Source organism: Xenopus tropicalis, chromosome 2, assembly GCF_000004195.4.
Source record: "Xenopus tropicalis strain Nigerian chromosome 2, UCB_Xtro_10.0, whole genome shotgun sequence".
NCBI classification, from domain to species: domain Eukaryota; kingdom Metazoa; phylum Chordata; class Amphibia; order Anura; family Pipidae; genus Xenopus; species Xenopus tropicalis.
The window spans coordinates 48,632,529-48,654,436 of record NC_030678.2 but is presented as its reverse complement, the minus strand read 5'-3'; the positions used below and the strand labels follow the sequence as shown (position 1 = coordinate 48,654,436).

Genomic DNA, 21,908 nt, shown 5'->3' with positions numbered 1-21,908 from the left:
ATTTAAAAAACATTGGATATTTTAAATTAACTATACACAGAAAGCTCCTTTTTAGTGAGCTGCAGTTTATTACAGATTATTTTTGTGATACTTTACACAAGTATGTTATTTTTGTCCTTTCCCATGTCCAATGGGATGTGCATAAATGCCTATGCTCCTGGCTACTAACCAGTTCTGCACTGCTTTGAGATGTTTTAGTGTACTTTCAGGTACTTTTCAGGATTGTGATGAGTTTTTAAGAACCATCTAAAATGATGATTTACAGAAATATAAATGCATTTTCCAAAATGCCAAAACAGCATTTGCTATATTTATTTTGATTCTTCCCCTTATCACTAAGCTGGCTTTTGTCAAAGTGTTCTCCTTATACCAATATAACTCTTATATGGAGAGGGATCCCTGCCTGCTGATCTGAGCGTGCTTGTGCCAGGGACACTACTATGTGGGCACAACCAAAGCTAAATGCAAATGTAACAAAAATGTAGTGTATTTGCAGGGACATTTCTGGGGTTTATGCTGCCCTGAGGTGGCCTTTCGGATGCTGCCCCCCACATCACTAGTACAGAGAATGCAATTGTGCAGAAGTGCCTTTTTGCTGCCCCTGGCAACTCATGGGCTGCTGCTGCCTAAGGCAACTTGCCTCGTGGCAGCAGCATCCCTTTGTATTTAGGTATTAAAGGGTGTAAAACAAAGCCCCACTTGAGCTGTTCCACCTAAGGACATGCATACCACATCGCTTAGAGTAGATCAATAACTGGGGGAAAAAATCTGGGCTTTTAGTGGTCCTTTAAGGCCCATAACCTCCACATCCATCTAAGAATAAACCGCGTCATAACCAGACCAGTTGCATAAATATTCATGGTTATCCAAGGCAGCAGGACAAGAAGGAACTTCTCCAAGGACATTAAATATTTAGAATACAGTATGTTTGTGAAAGAGATACCAGTCAAATACAATGTAAGTAAAGGAAAGTAAAGATCAATAGAATGCAAAGGGAAAATGTATTTAAACACTAAAGCAGCAATAACAATTAAAAGGATCACTTACGAGGCTCCAAATGCTCTTTTCCAGACTCACCGGAATTAAATATACCAAGCTACTACTAAGCAACAAACTGGCAAAGATGTTTTTTGTTGATAATATTGTAAACATAACAAATAATACACCCTATCTGTCACAGATACATCACAGAGGCAACTGGGCTTATTCCAAAAGCTGTTGGTGCTAAGGGCAGGTTACAGAGCTTACAGCTTCCCAAGACATTGAGACAACCTGGAAATATGATTATCCATCTTCTTTCTTCTCACTTTCCCTCTCCTGATTTCTAAATTGGGAAGACATTAATACTTAAATATGTTGAAGTCTGTGTTGCTGAAAGCTTCACATACTACAGTGTTGTGACTCTATGGTTCCTTCTTAAACTATCTCAATTAAATTAATTGTAATATTTTATGTATTAATTGTAACACTGCACTACACAAGGGCTGTCCAAGTCCAACTGAAGTCCTGTAGACCAGATGCAGCCCTCCAAAAGGATTTTTAAGGCCTCCTCAAGGACCCTATAGACTTTTGTGTATGACAGCACCATTACATATTAAAACTCTGATTGTATAAATACCATACACAAATACTCAACTTTACACAAAAATCCAACCCATGGTTTTCTAGATGTTGCTGAACTACTTCCAGCATCCCCAGACAGCTAAAAGGCTGTAGGTCAGTCGTCACCATACACCATACTTTTGGCAGGGCCCCTCTTCACCTTGTGTATCAGTTATGGGTTGCTTTGTATGTAAATTTGTATGTTTAATGTATAAACTAATTGTACAGTGCTGCAGAATATTTTGGGCACTTTATAAATACATGTTATTAATAATAATAATACCATACAAACATACCCAGTCCCGCTTACCATACATCTGCATGAATATTTATTTGATATGCTTCTTGTTTGCAATTCTCTCACAACACTTGTATTGAGGTTTTTCATTTCTATTACCCTTCTACGCAATAGACATTAATGTGCCCAAAGCTCTTTCATAAATCATGACATGACTGATGGGTTTTGACAAGAAAGAAGGACTTATATTATAAAGAGGAAATTAGCTTTTGCTTCAATGTGAAAATGCAAAGAAAAAAAAAGAGGAATTTCAGCAGATCTAAAGTTAAAGTCGATGTAACACTATATAATCTACAAGACAGGAATTTTACTATGCATCATCTTTCAAATGATACCCTAATAAACGGCACAACCAGACACCAGAATGCGACCTTTATAACTTAAAGTGATAGCAGCAGTACTTACAGCATTTTATAAGTATCGCTTCCCACAGCTGTTGTGGAATGCTAGACCAAGCACACTGAGAAGTGTTGTCTAACAACAACTAGAGAACTACAAGCCTGAAATGCCACCCATGGGATTGCTTAACTTCTTGAACTTTTTCTTGGTATGGGCATTGTTTGATACCCACATAACTGCACATGGCAGCGCAAGGGTTTGAGCAAGCTTTGACAAAACCAGTTAGCCTGTAACTATGTGCAAATATAACAAGTACCAATAACTGTGCATGGCAGCTATGGCAATAACCCATGTCAGGGTTGAGTACAGTCCTTTTAGACCCAAAAAATGATCATCTGCACATTTTTGATGGCTAAAAAGTGCTAGTTGTGACAAGTGGTTTCTATTACACAGGCTGAGGCACCACACTGACCAAGGCAGGAAACTTGCAAGTGAGATAGTTGGTAGTATAGCTTTCTGGGAGGCTCCTCCAGGTACAATGGCAGCAGACTGTCTCTCCCGGGCATCAGGCTGACTAGCTGCTCACAAACTGAAAGCTCACACAGACACAGTATGTGCACACAGTCATACACATAGGCTGGGGTGTTTTATTTCTTTGGAGAGGCTAAAGCAGTGTCATGCACACCAGTTTTCCCCAGAATCTTTACACCACAGGGGAGGTAGCTGATTTGGCCCCCTACCGTTCTGATTAAATGTGTAATTCATCTGTGCACACGCAGGGTGGAGATCATTCATGCCAGGAAGATCACTGTAGCAAATGGTAAAGGAGTACTGTATTAACCCCAAACATGCCAGTAAGATCACTGTACCAAATGGTCAATGAGCACTAACCCCAGACATACCAGTAAGATCATGGACCAAATGGATGCAGAGCAATGAATTAACCCCAAACATGCCAATAAATCTTTGCAGAAAATGGATAAGGAGCACTGCACTAAACCTATATAAGCCAGTATTCTCAGTGAAATCACTCCTAACATTACAAAGCGACTATATATTTGAGATACATTTTTGCATTGATTTTTCTAGAAGAATCACTATGAGACAGATCAATCTTTTTGTTCACTCCAGATTTCTGGCCAAAAGCCGTGAGCCTTTGAATTAGCCCCTTTGCCAGCTTAAAGGGGACCTGTCATCCTTAGAAATAATTTCATATCCCTTTCTATCATGTTTGTCAAGCATAATAAACATTACTTACACTATACAAATTATTTACATTTTGTTTCATTCAGTCTCGGAATTTACAATCACAGCAAGCAGGCAGGGGCCACTATGTCAACACTAATATTGAGGCAAGTTTTGTATAACCCCAAAATCTTGTGTACCAGCCATCTAGGCAACATCTAGGAAGACCTGAATGTAAAATTAAAGTAATTGGAATTAAAAGTCTGATCACCTAATCATATAGACTGCTCCACCTCTTTATAGGCGGGGCAAGCAATATATGATTGACAGATCATATTTTAAAATACATTGATTATAAGTATGGATGGGTTAATAAAAAAAATAAGACTTTGGATTTCGTGTTTAATTTGTAAAGGACTTTTATTTCACAGCTTTATGTGTAGGCAATAGATACGTTCCCTGTAAGTTCACTGCACATAATTTTAGTTGCCAAGAAAAGATGACACTTTCTCAGTGCAAGTGACCCTCCTGCCAGCGATCTCCTAACGCTATTGCTGCTGCTTTGCCCGATTAGTCGCAGGAGAATGCGGCCAGCAGGAGACACCAGTGAGACGCAGAGGGGGAAGCAGAACCATCGTGTCGGTTCGTGGGGTTCCCAAGAGGTGGGCAGTGCCAGGAGACTGGGCACACAAGTGAATTCAGTAGATGGGCGCAGGAGGGCTGAGAAGGGAGGGATAAAGGCGCAAATGAAGTTGCGGGCATAGTAAGTAGGAAGCGCACCGACAGCAAGTTAAAGTTGCTCAGAAGAGAGCGGCAGAGCTATTGTACCGCTTGCAGAGGCGCAGCCATGTCACTATCCGGCTCCTACATTGCGCCCCTTCATCCCTCTCCCCGGAACTAGCCCAGCGCTACGGTCAGCGCAAGGGTTTAAGCGTTAATGGAAATCCGCCTGTGTTCTTTCTCACACACACACTGTACTGCCACAGCCACAGACAGTCGCACATAGGAAACGCCTTCCTCCCTGTCACAGGCACTGCCCCCTCAGTGTCTATGGGAAGAGATGCTGGATACAGGAGAGGCAGCCAGACACCGAACTCGTAATAGTCGGAATAATACCTGCCAGCCTCCCTCCCTCCGGTTACACACACGGGAATCCGCCCCCGATTTTGATAGGGGACAGCCAGGTGCGGGGGGAGGGGCTGCACTGTACTTCCATCGGATCGGCTTATAGAAAAAAGGCGGCCCGAAGACTTTTAGCAGGGAGAGGATGTGCGGAGAAGTCCCAAGTCCCGCTGTCACGCTGGGCTGAGGAGGCGCTGACCCTCGCTTCTGGCCAATGAGAGGGGTCGCACTGCCTCATTCGGATCGCACAGCGGCACATGAGGGGCCCCAGCTCTTGCCATAGCCCGGGAGCAAACTGTGGGAGCAAGAAAGAGATAGAAAATAAGGGGGAAACACCCCTCTGACTTGGATGGATTCGCCTGGGGAAAGTTACTGACCGGGGGAGCAGTATTTGTTTAGTTCCTGCGGTAGGGCCAGCCAACTCTCTGAATGGGAAGCCTGCTGCCCCCTCGATGTTTGCTGCTCACCCCCAGGCTGTGCTGACTGCTCCCGACCTGTTGCAGGTGCATCCCCGCCAGGTGTATCCGGCTGTGCGACTTTGCCTTGCGATTCGGATGCCTCTCGTGGAGTTTCTTCTGTACCAATGGGCACAAAGCAGACCAAGGTCTGCCAAGCGTCTGGGGGGGACAGCCCTCAGCAAGCCCCGGGCTCCCGCAAAAGCACCCCGGCCAGGGAACGTGGGGACTTCTGGGCTTCTTTCAGCCTGAGGTCTGGGGAGAAACTTGGGAAGAGCGGAGCCGGGAGTCTGGCGCCTTATCATCGGAGGGTCAGGATGATACAGGACATCATGGCGCTGGTCAGGCAGGGCAAGCAGGAAGAGGCAATGGAACTGCTGAGGCACCTGCGCCAGGTAACGCCATCTCCTGACAGCTCCCTGGGCATGGGGCAGTAGGCATGGGGCAGTAGGCATGGGGCAGTAGGCATGGGGCAGTAAGCATGGGGCAGTAGGCATGGGGCAGTAGGCATGGGGGAGTAGGCATGGGGGAGTAGGCATGGGGCAGTAAGCATGGGGGAGTAGGCATGGGGCAGTAGGCATGGGGGAGTAGGCATGGGGCAGTAGGCATGGGGGAGTAGGCATGGGGCAGTAGGCATGGGGGAGTAGGCATGGGGCAGTAGGCATGGGGGAGTAGGCATGGGGCAGTAGGCATGGGGGAGTAGGCATGGGGCAGTAGGCATGGGGGAGTAGGCATGGGGCAGTAAGCATGGGGGAGTAGGCATGGGGCAGTAGGCATGGGGGAGTAGGCATGGGGCAGTAAGCATGGGGCAGTAGGCATGGGGCAGTAGGCATGGGGCAGTAGGCATGGAGGAGTAGGCATGGGGGAGTAGGCATGGGGCAGTAGGCATGGGGGAGTAGGCATGGGGCAGTAAGCATGGGGGAGTAGGCATGGGGCAGTAGGCATGGGGGAGTAGGCATGGGGCAGTAAGCATGGGGGAGTAGGCATGGGGCAGTAGGCATGGGGGAGTAGGCATGGGGCAGTAAGCATGGGGCAGTAGGCATGGGGGAGTAGGCATGGGGCAGTAAGCATGGGGGAGTAGGCATGGGGCAGTAGGCATGGGGGAGTAGGCATGGGGCAGTAAGCATGGGGCAGTAGGCATGGGACAGTAAGCATGGGGCAGTAGGTATGGGGGAGTAAGCATGGGGCAGTAGGCATGGGGCAGTAAGCATGGGGCAGTAGGCATGGGACAGTAAGCATGGGGCAGTAGGTATGGGGGAGTAAGCATGGGGCAGTAGGCATGGGACAGTAAGCATGGGGCAGTAGGTATGGGGCAGTAAGCATGGGGCAGTAGGTATGGGGCAGTAAGCATGGGGCAGTAGGTATGGGGCAGTAAGCATGGGGCAGTTAGCATGGGGCAGTAAGCATGGGGCAGTAGGCATGGGGCAGTAAGCATGGGGCAGTAGGCATGGGGCAGGAAGCATGGGGCAGTAGGCATGGGACAGTAAGCATGGGGCAGTAGGCATGGGACAGTAAGCATGGGGCAGTAGGTATGGGGCAGTAAGCATGGGGCAGTTAGCATGGGGCAGTAAGCATAGGGCAGTAGGCATGGGGCAGTAAGCATGGGGCAGTAGGCATGGGGCAGTAAGCATGGGGCAGTAGGCATGGGGCAGTAGGCATGGGACAGTAGGCATGGGGCAGTAAGCATGGGGCAGTAAGCATGGGGCAGTAGGCATGGGGCAGTAAGCATGGGGCAGTAAGCATGGGGCAGTAGGCATGGGGCAGTAAGCATGGGGCAGTAGGCATGGGTCAGTAAGCATGAGGCAGTAGGCATTCTGGGTTTCATGGGGGAGAAAGTTGGTCCAGTATTGGGTCTCATAATAATGGGGGTTAGAAAGTGGGCACCTGTTGTACAGCTTACAGTACAGGTAATAGAATCCATTATCCACAAACTTGTTATCGAGAAAGTTGCAAATTACATGAAGGCTATCTTTCATAGACTCGAATGTAATCAAATTCAAATTTTTAAAAATGATTTCCTTTTTTCTCTGTAATAATAAAACAGTACATTGTACTTGATCACAATTTAGATATAATTAATCCTTTAATAGAGTCAAAACAATCCGATTAGGTTTAATTAATGTTTAAGTTATTTTTTAGTGGACTTAAGGTAGGGAGACCCAAATTACAGAAAAACCCTTTATTCAGAAAACCCCAGGTCCCGAGCATTCTGGATAACAGGTCCCATACCTATATATGCTTCCATGTTTGTTTTCCATTTAATATGAGAGGCTTTCGATGTGTGTTTGGGGTCTCTGGTTCCCTCAGTTTATGGGTGTGTTTGGGCAGGTAATGTAGCCTTATAAATCTGATTTGTATCTGAAATGAATCAGTTCAGTTGATTGTGTTAAGCCTTTACTTATCAATGCTGCTTTTTTGGGGGGGCTTGGCTCCTTGGTTCTTACAGATATACTGTACGCTGACAGTAGTAACAATCAGGTCATGTTGTTTATTGAATCCTGTGTGCTATGCATGAGATTAGAGTTTGTTTACAACAGGACACATACGGTAGGTCCAAATGCTTTTAGGAGCCTGTTAACTGTATAGATGTTATTTAATAAATTCCTTTAAAATATTGATACAAGAATAGTTTATTTGGTTCCTTCTTATTCAGTTCATGAAATATTGTAATAAGAGTCGAATACATGTATCATTTTTGGATTTGGCCAAATATGAAACCAAATTTTCATATTAAAACCCTAATTTGCTATTAAAATTTGAGAATGATATATCTTGCATCTGTTAAAACCAAAAGTTATCCTATTGGTGTTTGTTCCCTAGGTGTTGTTGAACTACAACCCCCATTTTTGACGTAAGCTTATTCAGTTGGGCCTATGTAGTAAACATTAACATTAAGACCTATGGATCACTCTATGGGGCCGATTCACTAAAGGTCAATAACGATTATCGCATGCTTTTTTGCGTTAAAAAGTGCGTGACAGTTTTCAGGGAAATGGTAATTTTCAGAACAGTAGTTTTCAGAAAGTAATGGTTATGTGCGTAATATTGTGCGCTAATATCGCACACGGCGAAATATATCACACACGGCGGAAAATTATGCTTGAAATCGGTCATCGTCAGATAAATACCGCAAAGAACATCGCTTCTTAATTATGACAAGTGTTCTTTTAGTGAATCGATCTTAAGTCACAAAAAACAAGAAGTGATAAAATTTTTAACGCATTCTATAAATAGCGCTTGTTTTATCGACCTTTAGTGAATTGGCCCCTATGAGCTTAAGTGGGAGTGGTGAATTGGTACCCGTAGCATAGGCAGACCTTCATGGTTTCCTTTCAGTGGAATCAGGTATATGTGTATAAAATTATAAATTAATTTATATTTATTTCTAGAAGGGGTTTACCTTAAAGTAGGCTACATACTGTACCTGTCAGCTTTAGTCTTAAGTGTTTTTACTGACTGCATGCCCAGTTCCGCTTATGCTATAGATACCTACATCCCTTGCTCAGGTTTACCACCTTTTCTCTTTCACTTCTGATACTCCAGTAATATGCCTAAGGGTGAAGTCACACAGAGCTACTAGTAGCAGCTACTCTTTCACAGCTACTAAACTCCAGAAAATAACTTGCTATAGACAATACTGATAATTGCCTCTGCTAAAACACAGAGACAATTATTAGTAAATGATCAGCATTGCCTATTTTAGTCGGTGTGACAAGTAGCTGCTACTTGTAGCTCTGTGTGTTTTCACCTTAATGCAGAATTGTTTATGTATCAGCACAACCCACACAGCATAATTTTTCTGAAGTTTTTACGGGGATGTGTTTGCCTTACTACACTGCACATGTACTAACAGCAGCTAAACCAGGTAGTGAACCAGATGAATCAGTTGGACAGAGTTCTCTGTCAAAATATTTGTTGTGTCTGTTTTCCTCTGCCAGAGACACAGAGCTCCCCCCTCCCTCAAGAATGCTAAGAACTCACTCCCCCCTCTTAGGAATGTGTATCTGTGCCAATCAGCAGGAAGCTGACTCATAGGGGCAGATTTACTAATCCACGAATCTGAATCCCGAAATGGAAAAAATCGTATTGGAAACAAAAATTTTGCGACTTTTTCGTCACCGTCGCGATTTTTCGTATTTGTTGCAACTTTATTGTATTTTGCGCGACTAATTTGTTGTCGTCGCGATTTTTTCATATTGAGCGATAGTACATGTCGGAACAACCGATCCGATTTTTTCACGACGGCGACGAAAAAGTCAAGGAAAATATAAGAAAAAGTTGCGACGGCGAGGAAAAAATCGTGGGACATACGAAAAAGTTGCGCCGGCGATGAAAAAGTCGCACAAAATACTGATCATTACGAAAAAACGCATTCGGACGCCTTCGGACCGTTCGTGGATTAGTAAATCTCCCCCATAGTCTTACACACTGAGCATGTACACCGGTCTGGGTCTTGGTGCAAGAGTGAGGCATTATGGGAAGTTTCATTACACAGCTAAGTGTTTTTTCTTCCTGTTTGGCTTCTGATCATCTGAACAGGTGAAATATGGGGAGACTTAAGGGCATTATTGAGAGAACTGAAGGTATGCCTGCAGCTTGAGATGAACTCTTTATTAGCCTTTCCTTCTCCTTTATTGGCCTTAAGTAATATAACAATTTGGCTGAATTAAAGGAACAGTAACACCAAAAAATGAAAGAGCTTTAAAGTCATAAAAATATAATGCACTATTGCCCTGCACTGGTAAAACTGGTGTGTTTGCTACAGTAACACTACTATAATTTATATAATAAGCTGCTGTGTAGCCACGGGGGCAGCCATTCAAGCTGGAAAAAAGGAGAAAAGGCACAGGTTACATAGCAGATAACAGATAAATTCTGTAGAATACAATAGTGTTTTATCTGTTATCTGCTGTGTGCCTGTGCCTTTTCTCCTTTGAATGGCTGCCTCCATGGCTACAAAGCAGCTTATTTATATAAATTATAGTAGACTTTCTGAAGTAAACTTTTATACACTTTCATTTTTTGGTGTTACTGTTCCTTTAAAGATAACCATGTGTGAAGTCAGACTGGCTTCTTATCTTATTGCAGTCCTGTATGGACAGAGCTCTTATAGCAGCTGATTGGGGCCCAGTATGATAAGTGACTTATGTTGTAAAGCTTGTTGTGTATTTGGGCAAATTTTCACAAAGCTTATGAATTTTGTAAGAAACCAAAAGTTCAATAAAATATCTGTACAATTAAATTAGACAGGTAACTGCAAAGTGTTTCTGGGCCTGCTTTAAGTTGGCCATACACAATAAGTCAATGAGCTGATGCGCTCCTCGAACCGATGGGAAATTTAAGCCTGCCTAATCAACATCTGTCTGATTTTTGCCGAGATATCTGTGTGGGAGGCCCATACACGGGCAGATAATCTGGTGAATTGGTCTAAAGGACCCAAATTGTCATCTTAAATTTGCCCGTGTATAGCCACCTTTAATACTAGAGAGAGGTCTGATGGGGTCAGCAGGTGCTGTGGCTGTGTGGGGAGCAGGTGCCTATGCATATATTATAGGATAGTCAGTTGCAGCAGATGCATACATGTGTAGGTGTATTGACTGCAGGAGCATTGCATTGTTTACTATATATGTTGTTTTTTTTATCACATAGGTGCCACTGCATCATTCGGCATACCTTACTGAAATGGGCATAAACTGGCTTTGTTTTCCACCCTAAGAGTTGCATTCCTTTTTTATTGTGGAACCTAAATAATTGATTGTGAATGAATCAAGCTAGATTTTTAGGGGAACAGTTAATGTCGTCTGTTGGTATAAAGGCAGCAGGGTAAACAATGGGTGTGACACTAAAGATTTTTTAGTTTCATTACGGGACTGTATTGTGGTTTTAGAAAAGATGTTTTTGTTGTATGAATGAGAGAAATAGTTGAACTCTGAGGAACTTCTTGGAGCGTTTTGTGGCTTAAAGTATTAACCTCAATAGACATGTCAATATTGTTTTTGCAAGTTAATTCTTTTTCACAAGCCAGGCGTTTCTTTTTGTCAAAAACAAGTGACCTTTGTTTCATTGTAACTAGTTTCTTTTATAGCATCTGACCTTATTTTTGCTAGCCATCTCCTTTTCCATTGAGCCATTGCTGATTAAAAATGCATACAGGTTACTCTTTCCCACTAATGGTTAGCTAATACTAACAAACAAAGATTGTAGAATTCTTTCAATTCAAATGTAACATTTCCATAACATTGGTCGCACTGTGATATGGTAGGTCTAATTAGTAAAGGAAGTAACTGTGCAGTCAGCAAATTGGTATTGCCCATTGGTTAAAAAGCAGTTCAAACTGCCCCATTATCACTCAAGGAGCAGCATGTCGCACAGGGTCAGACCTGAGACCAGAGCTCACTTGTCACTGTATGAGGCCTGACAAACCGTCAGTCCTCCTGTGCCCCCTTAATCAAGCTTTTGACTGTGCAGGCGGAAAAAAATATGCCGTAGAAATGGCGTTGTGGCTTATATTATCAGGTGGGATTTCATGGGACCCTATTTTAATAACTGCATGGTTTAAGACTTATGGCACTGAAACCAGCCATCACAATTATCTATAATTATCGTCAGTGCATTATTAAAGGACAAAGAAAGGTAAAAACTAAGTAAGCTTTATCACAAAGGTCTATGTAAATCAGGGGTGGGCAAACTACGGCCCGCGGGCCACATCCGGCCCGTTTGCCTTTTTAATCCGGCCCGCCGACTCCTGACTTCAGATGCAGCGTAAACCGGGGGACTGACACAGCCAGAGGAGGCAGGAGGTCGCTGGAGGATGGAGCCTAAGGAAACTGTAGGTCGCTGGGGGGAGCTGGTGGGAGGATGTTGAGGAGGATTATGGGAAGGACGCTGGGGGGAGCTGTAGGATGCTGGGTGGGATGCTGAGGGGGGAGCTGCAGGATGCTGGGTGGGATGCTAAGGGGGAAGCTGGAGGATGCTGGGGTGGGGAGCTGCAGGATGCTGGGTGGGAGCTGAGAGGCCCTGTGATTTCTAATGGCGGCCCTGGGCGTAACGCTGGTGCAGCCCGGCCCGGGCCGTCTGTAAGTCAATGTGGCCCCTGAGCCAAAAAGTTTGCCCACCCCTGATGTAAATACAGCCATAAGCACTCACAGAAACGTTGCACTGAGTTCTCTTTCAAAAGATTTGTTGTGTCTGTTTTCCTGTGCCAGAAACACACAGCTCTCTCCTCTCTCCTGCTCCCCCCTCCCTCAAGAATGCTAAGAACTCACTCCCCCCCCTTAGGAATATGGATCTGAGCCAATCAGGAGGAAGCTTCCTCATAGTCTTACAAACTGAGCCACTGGTCTGGGTCTCGGTGCAAGAGCAAGGCATTATGGGAACTTTCTTTACACAGCTCAGCGTTTTTCCTTCCTGTTTGGCTTCTGATCATCTGAACAGGTGAAATATGGGGAGATTTAAGGGCACTATTGAGACAATTGAAGGTATGCCTGCAGCTTGAGATTAACTCTTTATTAGCCTTTCCTTCTCCTTTAATACTAATAACACCATCTAGTCAGCCTTTGGCACTCATTCTGCCAGGAACCATCTGATGGTTTAGATGGTGATGGTTGTGGTTTTCTCATAGTTGTAGTTGTGCCACAGCAGCATCCATCCACAGTTCCAAACTCTGCATCCCAAGCACATGCTGGTAATCCAAGGCACGTTGTATTAAGAAATGTGGGATTTTGCTTTGTGAACAAAACTGTTTATTTGTGAGTGCTTTGCTTGGGTATTTTAAGAAACCTGTGCCTCAGGGCTCCTGCAGAATGGATGCAAGAGTGTTGCCTTCTGAATGGAATTGAAAAATGTACAGATGGTACGGTTTGTATTAATCCCTTTTATGGAGACACAGAGCTGTGCTAACCAAAGCATGCGCATGTACATCCCTGCTTCAGAAACACCTATGGATAGGCACTGGGAAATGCAGATATGAGACACACAATAATAATTTGATTCAGTGTGGTGTTTGCCCCTGTTTTTATTCATTCCTCCCATACTTATCTCTTATATGATTTGTATCTGCTAGGAAAATGATGTGTAAGGTGCCTTAGGATTCTAAAAATTAAAGCAAATGAGTAAGGCTTATTTTCTTTTGTATTTTCCTGCTAATATATAGTATAAACCTACAGCTTATTGCACACACAGAACTTTCTTGTGAACAGGTAAGGGATCTAATATCCAGAAACCCATTCCCCAGAAAGAAACAATTGTTCACTTTTTACTGATTTACTTTTTTCTGAAATCATAACACTGTACTTTGTACTGGTATGTATAGTTACTCATTTCAGACATATATTTATTTTTCTTTCTAATATGGGGTATATTTATCATGCTGTGTAAAAAGTGGAGTGAAGCATTACTGGTGATGTTGCCCAGGGCAACCAATCAGCAAAAGATTTCAATAGTTGGAAAATCAAAGCAAAGCATCTGATTGGCTGCTATGAGCAACATCACCAGTAATGTTTACTCCACTTTTTACACAGCATGATAAATATACCCCATATTAGAAAGAAAAATAAATATATGTCTGAAATGAGTAACTATACATACCAGTACAAAGTACAGTGTTATGATTTCAGAAAAAAGTTTGATAAATATACCCTAAGACTTGTAACTGATGTTAACTAATGAAAAATACATGTTGATAGCAGAATAATTGGGGTTTTCATGTTGATTGAGGTTACCTTATGACCTGGTGATTCAAAATACAAAAATATCCCTTACCTAGAAAACTTCCTACATAAGATTTTCGTGTTAGCATTTATAGACATGACTGAGATCTTTCAGTTCCTTTAGCATATTCATTCTCAGCTATAAAGCATCCCTTCTATTGGCCATAAATGTATAGTGATGTACTCTAGTTAATTATTTGGATTGCTTCATAAAATGCATGTATCTTTTTGCATAGTTACATATCCATGGTATGTTCTATACAGGTCATAGGCTAAGTCCTTATATTTATTTCTCTGTTAGATGAATACAGGTATGGGATCCATTATCGGAAAACCTGTTATCCATAAAGCTCCAAATTACGGGAAGGCCATCTACCATAGACGATAGAAGTTTTGGTTGCATAAAAACCAAGTATTATGCCAAACAGAGCCTTCTGTAGGCTGTCAGCCACATAGGGGCTATTAAGTAACAATCATAGCTCTTATTGGCACCCCCAGGAACCTTTTTTCATGGTTGTGTTGCTCCCCAACACTTTTTCCATTTAAATGTAGCTTACATGTATAAAAGGTTGGGGATCCCTGATGTAGCTGTTTGAAAGTTGCCTGTATTAACAAGGTAGTACGGTACATCTTACACTTACATTTAATATGGCTGGAGACAGCGGTGTGAGTGCATTAATATAGTTGGTGAAAAGATTGTTATCCTTTAGCTTCCAGCTCTCCTTAGCCACTCCAAAATATGGTCCAGACCAATATAGCATTAGAAAGTGTGCTCTTCATATTAGTAAGGGTAAACTAGATCAGAGGAAGAGGATAACCTATAGAATGTATAGTATAGGGCTGCAGCTAGTGTTCCTGCACAATCCTTATTTCATAATGATAATTGTCAGTATGTATACATGCAAACCAAGCAAACCCTACACCTCAAAAGGACAACTGTAGTCTGTTTTTTGTATTTAATAGTGACTGTTGGGGTGCTAGAATATGTTTACATATGGAAAATAATTAGAGTAATAGCAGAGTATGTTTTATCTTCTTTATCGTATAGACATTTTTCTAATGCATGATTATTTCTTTTAGTTTTTGTTCTATGAAGATGCAAAGTTCCTTCTGGCTGTAGTCACTGCCTGTTTGCTATTAAGCATGAATACAAGCTAACCAATCATAATATGTCCTTTCTAAGTGGCTTGAGTCCTGCTATAATGCTTTGGTCCTCTGCTCAAAATCTTTTGTGTGAGGATAAAAACTGTATGACTTATTCACCGTCATACAATACTTGCAAGTGTTACATTTCACCATGTTATTCTACATTTAGCTGCAGGGTAAATAAACATTACATACAGGGTAGCTCTTCCAAAAATATGACGTAGGACAACAGAACTTGTGTCATGTGAATGTAATTAAGCATTTATTAGGCCATTGTATTGTACAGGTATGGGATCTGTTATCCAGAATGCTCGGGGCCTGGGGTCTTCCAGATAAGGGATCTTTCCAGTTTGGATCTCCATGATTTAAGTTTACTAAAAAATCATTTAGACATTAAATAAACCCAATAAGATTGTTTTGCATCCAATAAGGATTAATTACATCTAAATTTGGATCAAGTACAAGGTACTGTTTTAAAACTACAGAGAAAAAGGAAATAATTTCTAAAAATTAGAATCGTTTGTTTAAAATGGAGTTTATGGGAGATGGCCTTTCCGTAATTTGGAACTTTCTGGATAAGGGATCCTATACCTGTAGTAGTAGTAGTGTTTTTCTGTCCAGAGAAGATTTGGGGCAAATGCCTATTTTCTAATTTTTTCCAACTTTAATTATGTTAAAATCTAGGGTGAACACTTTTTTTCTGCTCTGAATACTGTATTCATGTAACTAAAGTTGAAATCTGTCACCATTTTATAAGCCAAAGGAGAGCACTCACTGACCAATAACCATTGGGTTAGATGTTATATTTTGCACTTTGTGTCTCCCTCTCAATTAAACCACGTGTAGAATATACAAATCAGGCAAAGTAGCTAGGACTGTGGTTTAATGCGCTATCTTTGTGTCGTATTTTACACTACTGTTTCTAAAAATGATCACAAGCCTATAAATGTAAAAACCCAAAAGATTTGATCCAGCTAAGGCATTTGCTAAATAATATTACTAAGTACATACACTGAAGTCTGCTTAAATGATAAAGATTTTTGGTGTTTCTCTAATAGTTTGATTCACTTTACCCTTAGAGACATATTTAAAGATAAAAAAATGATCTTCCTAGAATACAGATGCAGAGAAAATTGAGCAGACTCATGCATCCCCTTGGAATACAGTGGTTTTTTTTTTTTACAAAGGATTCCCTGTACATAGCAGGCTGTTTTGTTTATATACCTGTCACAGTTTGTCCTCTGCCCATAGCTAATGGACTGTGTATAAATCCCCATGCAACTGGCTTTATAGCAGTTCTGCGCAAATAAAAGTGCTTTGAGATTAGTGTGAGCTTTAACAGTGTGTGGTAATGTTTAGAATGTAAATGTGCTAGGGGCCTGTATAAATTCAAAGTGCAAAGTTACAGATGAGAACAGTATTGTCATTTTGCCAGTCTATAAGGCTTTATCTAAAACTGTCTGTTTCTAGGTCATGTTCTTGCGCAGTGAAACTGGGTGGAGAGTTTTATCTCTGTTACACAAACTGAGGAGTCAACTATAGTTATCCTGTGGGCAAAAAGATATACTACATAGCCAACCAATTTTAAACTGTTTAGAATTTGATAATTTAAATAAATTATAACACACGGTCTTCAAATAATTGTAATGAAAAAGAAATATAAAAGCTTACATAGTGTCCACCCAGTCTCAAACTCACAACTATTGCTATTCTAGGTCATTTTCCTACCATTATGGCAGCTGTATTTTTGTGAAAGCACTCTCCTTATGTCTTTATAATTCAGGAGAGTCACTGCCAGCTGATCTGAGCATGCTTGTGTCCTGGACTCCACCATGTGGGTGGCACTAAACCTAAATGTGAATATTACAGAAGGGCAGTGTATTTGGGCACTAAAAGATGTAGCACAATGCCCAATAGAGCTTTTCCACCTAAGGACATATATACCCACATTGGAAAAGTTTCATTTTTGGCCTTTACTATTAAAGTAACAGTAACACAAAAAAATGATAGCATTTTAAAGTAATTAAAATATAATGTACTGTTGCTCTGTACTGGTAAAATGGTGGGCAGCCATTCAAGGTGAAAAGGGAGAAAAGGCATAGGTTACATAGGAGGTAAACTCTGTAGAGTACAGTGGGTTTACTTTTTACACATCTAAACCCATTTTATATTACAAAGCGTATCTGCTAGTAAACTTGTGCTGTTAAACCCTAGCCCTAAAATTAAACATTTTGGTGTTACGGTTCCTTTAAGTGGTATGATGTGACAGCTGTGTAGTATGCATACATGTAATATTAATATTCCTCTTTATGAAAATGTATTTGGCAACACTAAAGTAGATGAATCCCATTGGTAGGTACATTTTAGTCATTTTCATATTTTTCATTGATTTGGTATATAAACAGTACTCTTTCTATATCTGGAGATCATAATTGTCTGCATCCAAATTAATTCTACTCTCTATTCTTTAAACTGAAGACACACGGCACTACTAGTAGCAGCTACTTGACAATGCTGATCATTAACTGATATTTGTCTCTACATGTGTTTTAGCAGAGGCTAATCTCAGTATTGTCTATGGCAGGGTATTTTCTGGCATTTAGTAGCAATGACAAGTAGCTGCTACCAAGTAGCTCCTTGTGTCTTCGCCCTTAGGCACAGTTCTTCTGTGCATTTTGATGCTAGATACAGTTGGAACCCTGTAGCTATTGCCATTGTTGTGGTCGTAAATGAACCCTAACCTTTAAGAGGCATTGTCAGATTTGGTACACTGTATGGTTTCTTTAACGCTGGTGGCCTGTAGATCCATGGCACTTCAGAACTGGTTGAAGTAAATTGTTCTCAGAGACATTTTCTGTCATTTGTATAATTAAAATAACTGACACACTGAAATGAACATCCCAGGTGTAGGTGGTAGGGACAGGACTGGCCCGTGCCACTTGGTGCTTATTGTACCACACCTCATGCCAGAATGCAACACTGCCCCTGCTGCAAATAGGATGTAAATGAATACTAAGGGATGTGATTCTGTATAATTTCCATAGGGGCAGTCTGATGAACCCCAGGGTCTTTCGCTAGTAAACTCTGGTGCTTATAAAGAATCTGACAAGGCTAGCTTTGTATCTTTCCCAAAGAGGATTATTTATTAAAACTAGGCAGTTTTGCATCTGGGCAGTAGCACATAGCAACCAATACGTGATCAGCATTTTTTTCTGTAACTGTAGGTTGGACATTGAAAGCAACATTTTTTTATTTATTGCCATGGGTTATTGCTCAGGTGCAAATTGTCCCAGTGTTTATTCCACTTGCACTGATCTAATGACTCAGAGCTCTTCCTCCTCTAGTGTCATTGAACCTGTCACTCAGCTCTGGTGCTTTTACTGTGTCTGTTGCTATGTGCTTTCTGCTTGCACTTTGCACTGCATCTGTCACAGTGATCTCTGGTACTTCTTATTCTGTTACTGTATTCTCTAGTACTTGCACGCTGCACTCAGTCTGTTGCAATGAGCTTTAGGGGCGTATTTATTATGCTGTGTAATATAAATGGAAAAGATCGCCCTCTGAACGCTGGATATTACACCGTTATTTTCCATAAGTTCCGGTGGAAGAAAAAACGCGTAAAAGAATTACGCCGTTTTTACGCCATTTTTACACGGAGAAGCCTTGCGATGTGTGGCGAATTTTCTTGCCGTTTTTTTACACAGCATAATAAATATGCCCCTAATAAGTGTATTCAGTTTGTTAAAGGAAAACTATACCCCCAGAATGAGTAATTAACCAACAGATAATTTATATTATGTTAAGTGACCTATTACAGAATCTCGACACACTGGAATATATATATCAGTAAATATTGCATTTTTACATGCTATATTAGCAGCAGGATCAGTGCGATCGGATCAGCCTAATTGGCCACCTTTGGCAATATCTTTGCATGTATAACCACCTAAACTATGAACTCTGGTACTTTTACTAAGTCTATCCATGGGAGCTCTTTTGTGTCTCTTTAGTATGCCACTTTGGGCTCCCATACCACTCTGCCATCCCCACCTCTCCCTTCATTCATTGTACCTCCCACCCCACCCCCTTAATTTATCATCAATTTTTTTCACTTGCATCTCCAAGATATCATTTTATATATTTTTTATAAACACTGAATCTGTTGCAGAAAAAAAAATGTGTTGTACCAAATATAAGAAATATTTAATGTTCTTTGGTAGTATTCATGGGGGCATGAGGCTGATTAATGATTTATTTGAAAAACAACAGGTGTATGAGTAGTGCAACAAAGTTTTAGTTGAAATCTTACTTCTCACTAATCAAACAAAGCGTTTCTTCCTAATATGTGTTTTTGGATGATGTTCTTGGCTGCTCTCACTAATACGGATAAGCATGAATACAGGTAAATAAGTCTTCCTGTGCAGTGCCAGTTTTTGAAGTTAAATATTTATAGGCAACTAACTTGAATGCAAAACCTATTTATAACAAATATTCAATTTTGTTTCAAGCTATATGGAATCCAGTGTGTTCCTTTCTTTTTCTATAGCCATGCTTTTTCTTCTTACTGTATGTTTTGACCACTTAATACTCTCTTAGTTCCTCCACAAACATCACCTGTAATATTACAAGAGCCTTTGCCTTTCAGTACACACTCATTGAATCTTTCTGAGAGGTTTACTCCTGCTAATAATAGCACCATCTGTGCAGAAAGAATTGCTGTTCTTAAGAGCTTAAAGGGCATGTAAATCCAAAAAAAAGTTTTTTGCATAATGAAAACACATGTACTTTCCAATATATATATTTTTTACACTTTTTCAATGATTATAGGTCTGTACAGGTAGTTAGAACCAGCAATGCATAGGCATTTCTGGGATTGGTGCCACCTAAGACAGCAGTCTGATACTTTTACCCCCCATCACTGTACTTGCACATCTGTGCTTTCTGCACTAAAAGATCTGAATTTTGAAAAAAAAAATGGAGATTTGGCTGTTTCTAGGGATAGTAAATAGGCCCCCTCACCTTGCCTCATGGCGTAAATGCCAGTGAATGTAGGGGGAACAGGACAAACAGTCACTGTTTTTTTTATAGTTATTCCATTTACAAGCAACTTTTAAATTATTATTAATGTATAATTGTGTTTGGAACAACATATATTGCACTTATATGCATTTTTAAGCAACTGAGTTCATTTTTAAAACTTCCAATTGAAACCCTTTATTGTATTGTCATAACATAGAAAAATGCAACATATTTTTCGTAAAAATGCAATACACTTGTCTGGAATACAATAAATGCAAATAAGAAGAAACAGGAAAAATATAATGGGGCTGATATATCAACATTTTTGAATTTGAAACTTTCAATACATCACTGCTGGTACCTCTGCATTTATAATTAGTAACTAAAGCAGATAGGGAATTACTGTATATATATCCCTCTTAATAAAAGACAAATCCTTCTTGATAAAGGCTAATCCTAGTTCTGACAAAAAGATGTGCTAATCCCAAAGATCCCATTTTTATGTGACAAAACAGTGTAATTTAAATAGATTTCATAAACAGTGTTGAGGTGGAGGAGGGACAAGTTTAATATTAAAAATGGAATCAGAGTTAATAATAAATGAACACTACATTTACAGCCAGTATTTATATTCACAATAGTACATATTAAAAGTAACATTTCCATTGAAAACAGCAGTTCCACTACTAGATTTAACACCGGAAGCATTGCTTTCTAGGATCATTTACAGCCTTAAGTGCAGTGTGCAAAGTTCAATTTTGGATGTAATTTGCCATGTTTTTACATATGCTCAATTGCACTTGCACATTTTAACACAACAGATGCAATAGTGCCGAAAATTGTGAAGTCGGAATTACATCATTTCACACTTTAGTGTTAAAATTATGCCTCTGTGTAAGTTTTTTCTTTTAGTACATTGCTCCAGTTGCCACAGCTACTGTACCTGTGATGATTCTCTCACAATTTGCGAGTTCGCTCAGTAGCTCATTCTGTGTCAATGACCATTTGTGTTTGTGCATTGGTCTGGCGCATGTGTTTCCCTGTAAGACTTTCTGTTATTGACCTCTGCCCATTATTCTGGATTTGTCTAACTGCTGCCTACCTTTGCCTTTATGGCTTCACTCCACCTCCCCTTGAGCAAAGTCTGTATATTGGACTAGCTTCTTACTATATGGCCAGACCTTAGCCAGTTTTCTCAGCTCCACTGGCCATCTTGACATTCACTGACGAGCAGAAAGTACAATAGGTCTTTGAGAAAAAAGGAAATTATTTACTGCTGTCAGCCATTTAGGTAGAAATATCAGGAATATTTAAATTTCTTCACTGCTTGAGAGAGAGCATGACATCTTTTTCAGTTGGCTGCTAGAAAGGAATCTGCCTCTGTATTTTGAGTTGAGTAAAGAGGTTAAAAGGAGTAAAGATATAATAACTGGGGGATGACAAATGTTAGGACCCCCCCAACCAGTGATTATATTCGCTTACGTGGCATTAGGCATACCTCCTAATGGTTCCCAGTTGGACAAACTGGGAGGACATGATTTCAAAACCCAGTGAAGAAGAGTTGCTCAGGAAGTTAATTCCTATTTAAGAGCACCCTACCTGTAAAAGCTAGTCATGTGGCCACCAATAACTGCACCAGCAGTCCCTGGCTATTCACTATGCAACCACCAAAGGTTAACTGCAAAGACCTATTGACATATCTGTTCTGAATTCCAGAGCCACTGGTTTTATCTGTTCTGAATTTCAGATCAACTGGTTTGCACTGTAAATGGGAACTATTTTATATTTTTACTGCATGTAAATAGGTTGAAATCTATAGAATTTGTTTCTCTGTTGACTGAAAACACTGATAGCAGGTCCAGCAGCTTTGCTGTCATATGACATTATTTGTGTGCAGTTCTCCTGATGATTGTAAACATTCTATATGTGAAATTGTTCTGCTCAGTGAGTTACGTCCATAGTATTAACATACTAGCCCTTTAACATACTAACTCATACGTACAGGGGTGAGTTCTCAAGAACCCAATTTGTGTA

The 21,908-nt window shown here is 40.9% G+C and overlaps 1 protein-coding gene across 1 annotated transcript in view; it reads left to right on the top strand.

Moving 5' to 3' along the window:
• The first annotated feature begins 3,834 nt into the window (after positions 1-3,834).
• Positions 3,835-21,908, top strand: part of lrrc75a (leucine rich repeat containing 75A) — a 124,586-nt gene continuing 106,512 nt past the window's right edge. The window contains exon 1 of the mRNA XM_002935300.5: positions 3,835-5,396. Coding sequence (XP_002935346.1) covers positions 5,130-5,396 — 267 coding nt within the window. The 5' untranslated portion in view covers positions 3,835-5,129. The remainder of the gene's footprint in view (positions 5,397-21,908) is intronic.